Raw genomic sequence first — 11506 nt, forward strand, 5'->3', positions numbered from 1 at the left:
CATTGAAAAAGAAAGAAGAAACACGAGAAATAAGGGAAATCTTATAGCGATAAAACGAAAGGTAAAAGAACTCCACCAAAGGATTATTAATTAATATTATCCTGGTCAATAAGATTCATCAAAATGCATGACGCAATGTCGTCGGTGCATTATTCACATAACAAGCAATTAATGTAAAATAGGAATTCATCTTTAACCCAAACTGAAAGCAAATTTTATTTTAAAATCAGAATGGAAACACTATTATCTACATAGCCTTGCAAATTTTGCCACAAACGTCAATAAGGCAAACTGTTACATGTAAAATGAGTCGTTGCGTAAACGGAATGCTTGCTAATAAGGGTTCAATAGTCCCGTTCTCAACTTAAAATGGGTCACTCCAATTGTTATCTGCACCCCCTCCCCCACTATGAAGGGCTTTTTTCAAGGTGTGGATGGAACCTGTCAGAATCTGGAATTTGCCTTTTACTTCCTTGGAATCAGTATATATCATCAATGTATGATTTAGTATGCCTTTTATAGGCTGTTCAGTCCAGTTTTTATTCATCTGCTCCTGTATGGGAAGAGGGTCTAATCGATCATTTTCGAATTCTCACGGTTGGACTGGATCTAGCATGAAATGGAGGCTAATGCGGGCAAATCTTTTCACACACAAGTAGACCTTATTCACGATAGCCGCCATGTTGGGTTTGCCTTTATCATGCAAATTAGCTACACACTTCTGAGGGGGCAAACAACATCTTCGCCACACAGATGATTTGTTTTACGTTCATTGAATGTTTATCACCTAAGCAGTAAACTAGAATGCTTACACAAGTTACTTCGATGTTTTTTTTAGTGAAAAATGAGCAGATAACGGAGTAGAAAGTCAAAATGTCGGAGGTAATCAAAAGGTATAAAATTATTATAAAAGGTACTTAATTCTAAATTCTAAAATTTACTTTTAGCAATGTTAATTCAATATTTCGACGAGCCGATTTTCCGCAATTTGCCTTTATTCCAATGTTTGCCCCCCAGCATAACACATGGCTAATTTACATGACAATTTGAAAACCAACATGGCGGCTATCGTGAATAAGGGCTATTAATTTGCCCGGATTAGCCTCCATTTCATGCTAGATCCAGTCCAGCCGTGCAAATTCGAAAATGGTCTATTGGAACCTAACCTGTCGGAATCTGGAGTTTGGCATTTAATTATAATCCCTGGGAAACTATATTTCACCATTTTACCACCTGTCGTAATCATTCCTTCCAAAGGGGGAGGAGGGGGGAGGAGGGGGTGGGGGGTGCGGATAAAAATTGGAACGACTCAATCCCGTTTTAAAACTTGAGAATGAAGTCCAGGATAACAATAATGTGACTCTTTCGAATTTCTAAAGGACTTGAGTTACTCCTCGGCCTCGACCATATCTGTGTCCATGCTTGTACTTGGTACAACGTAATCTCCTTTCATAAACGCCTTCATCTCTTCATCGTACCTTTCCTTGTCTCGCTGAGCCAATTTACTGTAATGCTCCTTATCTTGATCGTTCATGTTTCTCCACATCTCTCCAAGCATCTTTGCAATTTCCTTGGTTGGCTCATCTGGGTTCTGTTCCTTTAACTTTGGTCGTTTTTCCTCACTAAAACACATGAATGGGTTTCTAGAAAAGAAGAATTAGCCATTTCTCAACTATTCACAGACTCTCATTTACCTAGCAAGATAGCTCGAGAGTCGTTGCTAAAAATTCATGAAATTTCCACGGAAATCCGTAAGAAACATGCATTTAAAAGGTATAAGCTTACATGTAACTGGAATCTACATAGCTTACAAACTTCAACTAAATATTGAGCCTTTTTAACCCATTTAAACAACTGCAAAGACTTCTTTAAATGAAACGCAGAACACAGTACGTAAGACTTAGGATCTCGATTAGAATAGATGTAGCCTTTTGACCAATGCACGCCTACTGTAATAAAACCTAAGCTCACTTACTTTGCTCCCTTTGGTCTGTTTTTGTCTTTCGGCTTCTTTCCCTTTCGTGTCTTCCTTCCAGCAGCTTCTGGCGGCGAGTAATTTGCCATTTCATTTTCGTATCTTAGCTTATCCTTTTCGGCAGCTTCTCTGTAAGGCTGCCTTTCCTCTTCACTCAGCGCCTTCCATTTTTCCGCACAAGCTTTCGAAAACTCCAAAAAGTTTGCTGGGCTTTCGTCTTCTGTTGCCTTATTTGCATCAAGCTCTAATTTTTTCATCGCTTCTCTTTCCTGCTGAAGGAATATGCTGTATGGGTTTCGTCTTCCCTTGGGTTTGTTGGGGTCCTTACCACTCCTCGGCATGGTACTTGAACTGAACTGTATCGGACTGAACTGTATCTCAATCAGTTCTATTGAATGCAATATTGAACTAAATGCACGATAATCTGGCCTTGAATGAATGGGTACGTTTGCGAAGGTCGGCTCCTGCACTTCACCGCGTCAATTTGTAGAACGTCCTGGATTGGTCACTTTTTCCCGCCATTGTGGCATGGCGACTTGTTTACGACAACTAACAAAGATGCAGATATTTTCTACATCTCTACATTTCAACGACTTCAGGGAAATTTTGTGAATTTGTTGCAAATGGAAAGAGTTTCTTGAGAGAATTCTCCGTTAAAATCCATCCAAAAGGTGTTCCTTCTTCTGTGATATTGCGCGACAGAGTGTGTTTCGACGGCCGCTAAACCTTTTGATAGACGGAAGGTATAGGTAACTGGGAGTCCCCTAGTGTGCTATCCTCTCTTTCGTTTACCTGTATGCTACCATTTTTTTATAGCCCAGTCTCTTTTACCCTAACCTACGATTAGGCCAGGGCGCAGAAGAGCATGTGCATTCTTTTCTGCGCCCTGATTCGGCGTACTTTTCTTTTGAAAGGGCGCGCCCTGATGGGTTACTTTTACTCCAAATTTTGGGTGAAGGAAGAAAATCCTATAAACTCTTGTTCTTAGGCCATCGTAGCTTCATTAGGAAAATAACACAAACAGCGGTGATAAACATTGTATTCCAACGCATTTTTATAAAACTTGACGTTTCGTATGCTAGTCAACACAAATTTTCAGTCTAGGTTCGAGACCCCTATTGTTTACGATATATATATATATTTTTTAAAAATTGAAACTTTCACTTTTGAAAATGTGTGTTGACTAGCATACGAAACGTCAAGTTTTATAAAAATGCGTTTGAATACAATGATTATCACCGCAGTTTATGTTATTTTCCTAAGAAAATCCTACTTCCGGTCGTTTCTGGACCATGTGACATGACGTCATACACATGTGTACAACAAACAGGAAAGGAGCGATTTTCAAGATCGGCGGTCAACGTGTTTTCATTCTGGCAAGCCAGTGATGAACGGATATCGCAGCGAACAAGAGGAAGCCAGTTCTTCTGTTAGACAGATTTGTTGCCTTGTAGAAGATAGTGAACGCTGTAAACGGCAGGCCGGTAACGCGAGCTATTCGAAACGAATTCAAAAGACAGTTTCGCAGAGAAAACTCAAGTTGTCCCTGGATGTTAACGTAAGAAATGAATTACTTTGATAGGATCCCTTCGCGTAACGAATCCTGATCGTGTACACCTGCGTTTTTTTTGCTTCTAACACCTACATTAAAGAAGGGATTGTTAATGAAAAATTTTATTTCAGGCGAGACACATCTACATTTGCGAACATCACAAAAATATGATTCAGAGTGTTCGCAGCAAGAGAAAGCGCAAAGATTCGGATGACGAAACTGAAATGGCTGAAGTAAGTTGGTTGCTATATTTTTTGTTGTTGTTGAAACTTAAAAAGATTTCTATACATAGTTGGGTAGGTTATATCCTGAGCCTTCAGTTTTGGCTCTGCCATTCAAAATCGTAGTCTACGCAATTAAGTTTAATTGCTTTTTCTTTTTGATTTGTATGCATGTGCAGGTCGATTTCTGCCAGCTTCAAGTAAACACTTTAAGGCGGTATAAACGACATTATAAACTGCAAACCAGGCCTGGATTGAATAAATCGCAGCTTGTTGAGGTATGAACAAATATAAACTTGCGTACTATTGTTTTCTTTACTTCGATTTGTTTGGATTGTTCCTTGTTATGCATGAGTCAACGAAAACCCCAGTCCCCACCCCCCTAACTGCTAATAGCAATTGAAAGTGAGATTACTAAGCAGAACTTGAGGATATGTACTTCGTTGCAGTGTTTTTATCAGAGCTACACATGTACCTGTATTACCTACATGTCCTCATGATTTGTTGCTGGTAAATTCTGAGTTATTATTTTCTGAGGGGAGGGGTAGGGCTTTTTGTGGATAGGGGACGGGGGGTAATCTCCTTCATAGGTAGAGGAAGATGATGTCCACTACTGGTTATAAGTTTTAAAGAAACTACTTTTTGCACTAGTAAAAATATTTACTCTGTCTAACACTAATGTCTTGATGATTCTACTCATCAATGGGACCTGCTTTAGCGTGAATGGGTCAAGTATTTAACCCTTTCACTCCCAATAGTGCCACTTATAGATTTTACTCTGTCTAATGCCAGACGATTTTACTCGTCAATGGGGAACCCCACGGGGGTGAAAGGGTTAACAACAGCTAGATTCACTAAAAAGCTATGTCCCCATTAACAACAGCTAGATTCACACAAAGGGTATGTCCCCATTAATGAACCCTTTCACTCCCAAGAGTGCCACTTATAGATTTTACTCTGTCTAATGCCAGACGATTTTACTCGTCAATGGGGAACCCCACGGGGGTGAAAGGGTTAACAACAGCTAGATTCACTAAAAAGCTATGTCCCCATTAACAACAGCTAGATTCACACAAAGGGTATGTCCCCATTAATGAACCCTTTCACTCCCAAGAGTGCCACTTATAGATTTTACTCTGTCTAACGCCAGACGATTTTACTCGTCGATGGGGAACCCCACGGGGGTGAAAGGGTTAAGCCTTTGCCTAGAAGCCAATTTTTATGAGATGTGGACTGTTCACCGGTGGCTCAGTTGGTTGAGTAAAGACTCAGCAGGATGAGCACCAGGCAGTGAGTGCCATGTGGGAGGCCATGAGTTTGACTTCAGCTGAACTACCTGGTAACACTCAGTGTCTTTAAATAACTAAGAAGAAAGCGCTGGCTGCAAATGTTTTAGACTGTGTAGTCTTCTCTGACAGGGACAATTAAGCTTCAGACAACCCTTCAATGTTCGTGACCCTGTGGGACGCCCTTAAAAGAACCCACACTCTATTCGTGAAGAGTAGGGCTCGGGTTTCTGGGTGTTGTGTTTTCTGTTCTCTATGGTACATAACATGGTTGCACGACAGCGTTTTCAACGAGTTACGACTCCAAAGCTCCCCGTGGGTAAACAAACTATGACCATTTCAGACTATGACTATGACTATGACTTGCCTTGTTTATTTTTTTTATGTAGAAGTCTTGTTAACATAGACATCTTTTTTATTTCAGAGTATTCAGAAGCACTTCAAGCTGATTCCATGTCCAGAGAAAGAAACTGTGGCATATTTTATTTACATGATCAAAACTCACAAAAGCAAACTGGACCAAAAACCAGACAGTAATTGAGGCAATTAAATTTTTATTCGTGACCACAGACTGGAAAAACTTGAATACAGAAGTGTGAAGTGGTGAAAATTTAAATTTTAAGTTTGTAAATATAATTCAAAGTAGCACTGTGGTACAACATCAGGCCTTGGTTTTCTCCAAGTTAAAAAAAAATGGTTTTTGAAATCTTCTACATGTGAAAGTAATATGCCATCAATTCGCAGGGAATGAAATATTATAAAATAATTAGGATAGTACGTGCACTCTCATTGGTCAATAGCTGTGTTTAGATGAAAGTATGTAAACATGGCTGTGACATCACACAAACTTTTATTGGTTATGTTTTGTCAGATGCATGTTGGGATTGGCCTGTAGGAAATATGAGCATATATCGAGAAAATCTGTTTCAATCAAGAAGTAAAAAAACCAACATTTTCCTTCATTTGTCAAATTATTTTTGAGAAGTATTTTATAAAAGCAATGGAGGACTTTTTTACATGTTTACATAGCATCATCTAAACACTCGGGAGTTGGGAGAATTCTCAGCAGTTATGCAAACCCTTCAGCTGCCACTTGGGTTTTCGTAACTGTCTCGAATTCTCCTCTTAGATGAGGCTATGTTAACATGAAAAAAGTCCTCTATTGCTTAAAAGTAGTCTGCCTTTGATTCACAGGGAATGAAATAACAATAATTATTAAAAAATGTGTTTTGTGGGCAGAAACTGTGGTGATGTTGAGAAATGGTTGACACAAAATCTTGGTAAAAACTTCTTTTGGTGTTGCAACCAGCTGATTAACAAAATAAACCCAAAAGGGTGTTCAAAATATTCACTTTGTTTGCATTTTGGGACTATTTGAATATCACTGATGTCATCAAGTTTTGCTTAGCCTATGTAGCTGGCAGGATATTTTATTGCAGATCATTATTTTAAACACTCGCAAGTAAATCAATGGTTGTTTGGTTGTGTTTGGTTGTGTCTTGACTTGATTTCCAGCCATTTTGGGAGTAGGGTTAACATCCTCCCAACAAATAGCTAGATCAATGGTCTGTGTCCTATGTCTGTGACGTTGCACCTGTTGCAATTGTATTTTGTGTTCAGCTAATTGTATTTTGTACTTGGCATGCAGGCGACTTTCTGATTGGTGGAAAATACAATTATTGGCTGGACCATTGATCTAGTCATGGTGTGGGCGGAGGAACACGGGTGCACAAAACGGCTGGTAGATCGAGCCTAGGCCCTGACTGGCATAGTGACAAGTAGCCAAAGCACAACAAAGCAACCATTGAGTTACTCCTACGTGTTTCAATAATCCTGTTATAAAGTATCCTGTCATCTACACAGGCTAGTTTTGCCATCACTTTCTCACAAGCAAAATGTTTGATCACAAATTCTTCATGGTCAATGAAGTGCTCTTGCCACCAGTCAACTCCCCAAAAAGTATTCCTCAGTCTTTAAGGTTGACAATTATTTGAGCTTGTCAGTGTTGTCAATGTCCTTTCTCCCATCTCCATCCCTTAAAAGAAAACCCATGCACAACAACAACATCAACACAAACAGAGTACATTTTTTTGTTGTTGTGGCGAGGTTTTTGTCGGTGGCTAGACTTCTGTTATTTCTTTTAACAAAGTAATAATTTTATTGACATTAATGTTTTTAGTTTTAACATATTACTTGGATATTTAAACTTTTTTGGTCATGTGATTGTTAATTCTTGCTACAGTGTAGGTTGTCCTTCCAATTTTACTGTGAAGCATGTAGAAAATGATGAATACTAACTGTGATCATAAAAATTGCTCACTGCAAAGAGTTGCCCAATAAATTTACAGTCTATTAAAATAAGGAACTTCTAGTGGAAAGGGTCCAGAATGTCCAATAAAACGATTCAACCTGTTTTCAAAAGAAAAAAAGATTAATGTTCTGTTATCCCCATTTTATCTTTATTTAACTCATCCAAGTAGCAGTGGCTAATCTAGTGGGTGACCATAGCAAAAAGTGAACACAGAGAAAATGTTGTTCGTTAGGATAGAGCGGTTTTCAAATGAGTGCTGTAAAACCAAAACCAAAGTAATTTCTTTAGCCAATCAAAAAGGACAGAGACAATCCAGTAAACCAATCAAAACTCTAAGTAATTACACATATCAGACACAAAGCGTTGGAAAATGTGCATGCGCGAGCCACAATTGGTTTTGGTTTCTCTTCTTATTGGTGGAATAACTGGTGCGAGAACTTTGAATCAATCACAGAGTAAAGTAATGCAAAACGAAAGTAATTTGCTGATTACTTTCGACACTCAATTGAAAACCGCTCTAAGAAGAATTTCTTCATATGCTAGGCTATATAACAATTATCCCATGAGCCCAAGTTGGATATGAAGTGATAAAATAACCAGCGAGCGCGTAGCGCGAGTTGGTTATAATCACTTCATATCCAACAAGGGCAAATGGAATGATAATTGTTTTAGTAAATTCTCAAACCTGGTTTTGCTGCCGATTTTTATGTCCACAATTTTACAAAGCGTCGGGAAAGAGCATCTTGGGGCACTATTTTCCATATGACGTAAAACGTTGACTATTGGCTCATAGTCGGAGTTTTTTAGCCAATCAAAAAGCTAGAAATGCAATAGTTGCAGCTGAAAATTTACTAAAACTAGATAGTCATTAAGGAGTGTACTAAGAATAATTTAAGCCTTCAATTGTGTTTTGTTTAGCTAGAGTCATTGAGCACTTTCCTTTTGAATTATGAAAAATCCAGTCGTTCCGGTGGGGCAACAAATGGAACAGTTCTTCCCTCTGGAATTTTTTGGGCAAAAAGGAATAACTTCACACACACTCATCTTTTCTCGTTTTCACTGAAACTAAAATGACTGGTTTATCGCTGAACCGTTTAAGGATGGAAGACCCATGTCCTGTTGATGGAATGCAGTACCGAACCACTGAGCGAAAACTTTAACCAATTTTGCTGACCAATGTTAGATTGCCTATTAATTGTCGAAATTTTTTACGGTTCCATTTGACGGAAATACCTTTCAAATGGAAAGTGCTCATTTTCTCCCGGTCCAGTCTCTCGGTTTCTTTGTAGACCGTGGTTAAAGAGGTCTAGATCTGGGGCTTGTGAAACATGTACATGTCTGCAACCATGTCTGCCAGAACTTATCGGCCATGAAATCGTACAAAAAAGTAGCCAGAAAAGCTCCTTCAGAGCTTGCTGATGTCTTGGATAGTGAAGAGACCAGCCCTACAGGTAGGCAATTTCTACAATCATCCAGATGTTAACGATCTCAATGCAAGTGAACTCTTACAGTGGGTGTTGAGGTTGATAATTTTTTTAAGGTGCAGTGACGTTTAATTTAAAATAAATACTGACCACGATTAGGTTGTGTTTAATTTGCTCTGTGGATGCTTATGCAACAAATTTTACTGATAATTGTTATGTACATTTTCATTAAGCTTTATAAAGTTCCGCCCCAAACTCGTTTTGTCCGTATTTGAATGTTTTCAATTCCAGCTCGCTAGTTTATACGTCTTTCAATAAATTTTCATTGCTCCTACATTTTTTTACACGCTAGGAAGTTTTAATCTGATTTTATCAAAGCTTTGTATGGGACTTTCCGTTCGGGAAGGAAAACTACTCATGATCAAAAGAGATCTTCTCTCCAGCTGCGAAGCGGAAGGAGAGAGACAGCTGAAAGCTGCGCTTACTGCGCAGTCTCGTCCCTGTCATCTGAAAAACAAATGGTACGGTGTTTTTGTTGAAAAAATTCTCCACTTTCTATCGCAAGTATTTATGGTGGTCATACATAGCAGGAATCAGGTCGTCCAGTTATGACGGAGGGCCACAAATTGACTGCCACTGGCTCGAAAAGCGATGGAAATAGCGGTAAGTTCACAGCGATCGCTGAAAGTGAGAAAGTAGTGTGTGCCACAAAACCCTTTGTAAAGCCTCATTTTAATTTTATTACGAGGTTATTTGCAGGGATTTTTGATCATGCCTTCCTTGAAATTACGATTTTAAACTTTTTTTCTTTCCTGATATTTCTCGTTTGGAAAATGTACGGTTGCTTTTAAGATTTTTGTGTTTCACAAGTTTGGCGTTACTGGACGAAAAATATATTTTTATTTTTTAAGCTTACATGCTTCGCTCAAAGGCTTCACTGATTTGCATTTATTTATCTGTGAAAACCACCGAACTAATAAGTATGCTTAATATGTAGCATTTTTTTTTGTTTGGACGTATTGATTTTACCTCAGACGAAAGTGAATTAATCTTGGATGAAAGAAACAGTGATCATGGGTTTTTCTTAACTTTGATCGTGTTGGCAGGTGAATCTTACGCTACATAAAAACAGCTGATCAGGACGGGTCATTAATCACTTAGCTTTTAACATTTTTTCTCAATGTCAAGAAATGCAGCTCGAGTGACTGAATGTTAAGTTGTTTTTTTTCTACAATTTGTTTCCCTCTTTTTTGAATTGGAGAAAAATTGCCCGCTATTTGAGAAAAGGAAAGTTTGGCTTATTGTTTGTATAGGTGTCAGTAATATTTATTTTTCCTGAGGGTTTTGTTTGTATAAAATTATAACTAATACCTCCTATGCATATAGGGTTGTACGTATAAACATTGTGCCAAATGTAATGTAGTTTGTGAATTTTAAGAATGTTCTTCATTTTTATACTTTTTGAAGAAAGAAATTCTCTTGGCACGTCCTTCATCTTTTTTTTTGTTTGCTTGAGCATAAGCAAACAAAAAATAGCTTTACCTCTCCCCAGTCTCTTTCTCTCCTCCTGCCCTAGGCCGACCTTCTTGCTAATCTCTTCACAACAAATGATCTTAGGAGGGCTACAGTGTTACCATCATAATAAACTTACAGCCTATGTTAAAGTGATCTCAGATAATTATTGACGCTATTATTATCTGTATCCACATCATTCTTATTTCTACTTCTTGCCAGTGGAAGAGGGGCATCAGTGCTGGCTAGAAACTCCAAATCTGCAAAGAGAATAATTGTTGACATTGAACCACAGTAGATGGCTAATCTGTATTAACTATTATTTCAAATAGACACAAAATCTGAAAATGGCTTTTTATATTGCCTGGAAACCACAATGGGCCATTTCTGATTTCATGTCAGCCTCCTCTTCAAAGCGAGTGTAAGTGCGAAGTTTTTGTGTTAGTAATTAGTTCTACTTTACATCTGAATGAAAACTAATTTTCATAAAAACTTTGCACTTGTACTCGCTTTGAAGAGGAAGCAGACATGAACTCGGAAATAACATTGCCAAAAACTAATTCAGAAAGACTAAATCTGAAAACTTTGTTTTGTGAAGAATTTCATAAAAGCCATTTGCCTAGGTGGTAAAATACTCTCAAAAACACCATTCTACTCTATTCTGAATTCTCTTTGCTATTTTTTCTGGGCATGCCGTTGCCACTGACATTCCCGTTCTGTTGCAAAATAAGCCTAATATCAAAATGTGACGTTGTTTAAAAGTGTACAAATTATGTAGTTTTAGGTGTGAAAAAAATTAAGATTTTGAAAACCTGAAAGTATTTTAAAGGTGTCGAAGAAAATTATGCAAAAAAATAATGCGAAGACTTGTTGGTTAATAATAATGCCAACAAAAATTTTCTTTTACATGTTTAAAATTCTTTAAAATTTTTAAGGCCTATATGCCTAAATTCTATAAATTTCACAGCAATTTGAATGAATTAAGAATCGAACGGATACACTAAAACTGAAGCCACCAATTCCAACTATCATTTTTCATGTACAGCTAGGACAATGTGTCACCTCTGATGTTATTACCAGAGTTTGACATCTTACCTGATTTATAGGGGAACCAACCCACAGCAAAACAGGAAAACGTTAACAGACAGAAGACAATGATTGCCCTTAAGTTATTGATTACAGATAACAGTCAATTAGAATACACTTGAATTTAGCTTATTTTAAG

General features: G+C 37.9%; 3 protein-coding genes across 3 annotated transcripts in view; 2 read left to right on the top strand and 1 right to left on the bottom strand.

The window, feature by feature from the left end:
* Positions 1 to 867: 867 nt before the first annotated feature.
* On the bottom strand, positions 868 to 2409 carry LOC138016433 (high mobility group protein B3-like). The gene is made up of 2 exons (XM_068863571.1): positions 1976 to 2409; positions 868 to 1643 (listed from the first exon to the last, which is right to left on the bottom strand). The coding sequence occupies exons 1-2, from the start codon at positions 2314 to 2316 to the stop codon at positions 1388 to 1390; spliced, it is 597 nt and encodes a 198-aa protein (XP_068719672.1). The 5' UTR covers positions 2317 to 2409; the 3' UTR covers positions 868 to 1387.
* A 900-nt stretch (positions 2410 to 3309) lies between these two features.
* Positions 3310 to 7463, top strand: LOC138015414 (histone deacetylase complex subunit SAP30L-like). Its single transcript, XM_068862439.1, has 4 exons — positions 3310 to 3533; positions 3659 to 3760; positions 3928 to 4026; positions 5459 to 7463. Exons 1-4 carry the CDS (start codon positions 3363 to 3365, stop codon positions 5573 to 5575), a joined length of 489 nt encoding a protein of 162 aa, XP_068718540.1. The 5' UTR covers positions 3310 to 3362; the 3' UTR covers positions 5576 to 7463.
* Positions 7464 to 8415: 952 nt separating this feature from the next.
* LOC138017689 (probable phospholipid-transporting ATPase IA) overlaps positions 8416 to 11506 on the top strand; it is a 50191-nt gene continuing 47100 nt past the window's right edge. The window contains exons 1-2 of the mRNA XM_068864706.1: positions 8416 to 8477; positions 8648 to 8796. Coding sequence (XP_068720807.1) covers positions 8416 to 8477; positions 8648 to 8796 — 211 coding nt within the window. The remainder of the gene's footprint in view (positions 8478 to 8647; positions 8797 to 11506) is intronic.

The sequence above is a fragment of the Montipora capricornis genome, chromosome 9 (genome assembly GCF_036669925.1).
Source record: "Montipora capricornis isolate CH-2021 chromosome 9, ASM3666992v2, whole genome shotgun sequence".
In the NCBI taxonomy this organism is placed as follows: domain Eukaryota; kingdom Metazoa; phylum Cnidaria; class Anthozoa; order Scleractinia; family Acroporidae; genus Montipora; species Montipora capricornis.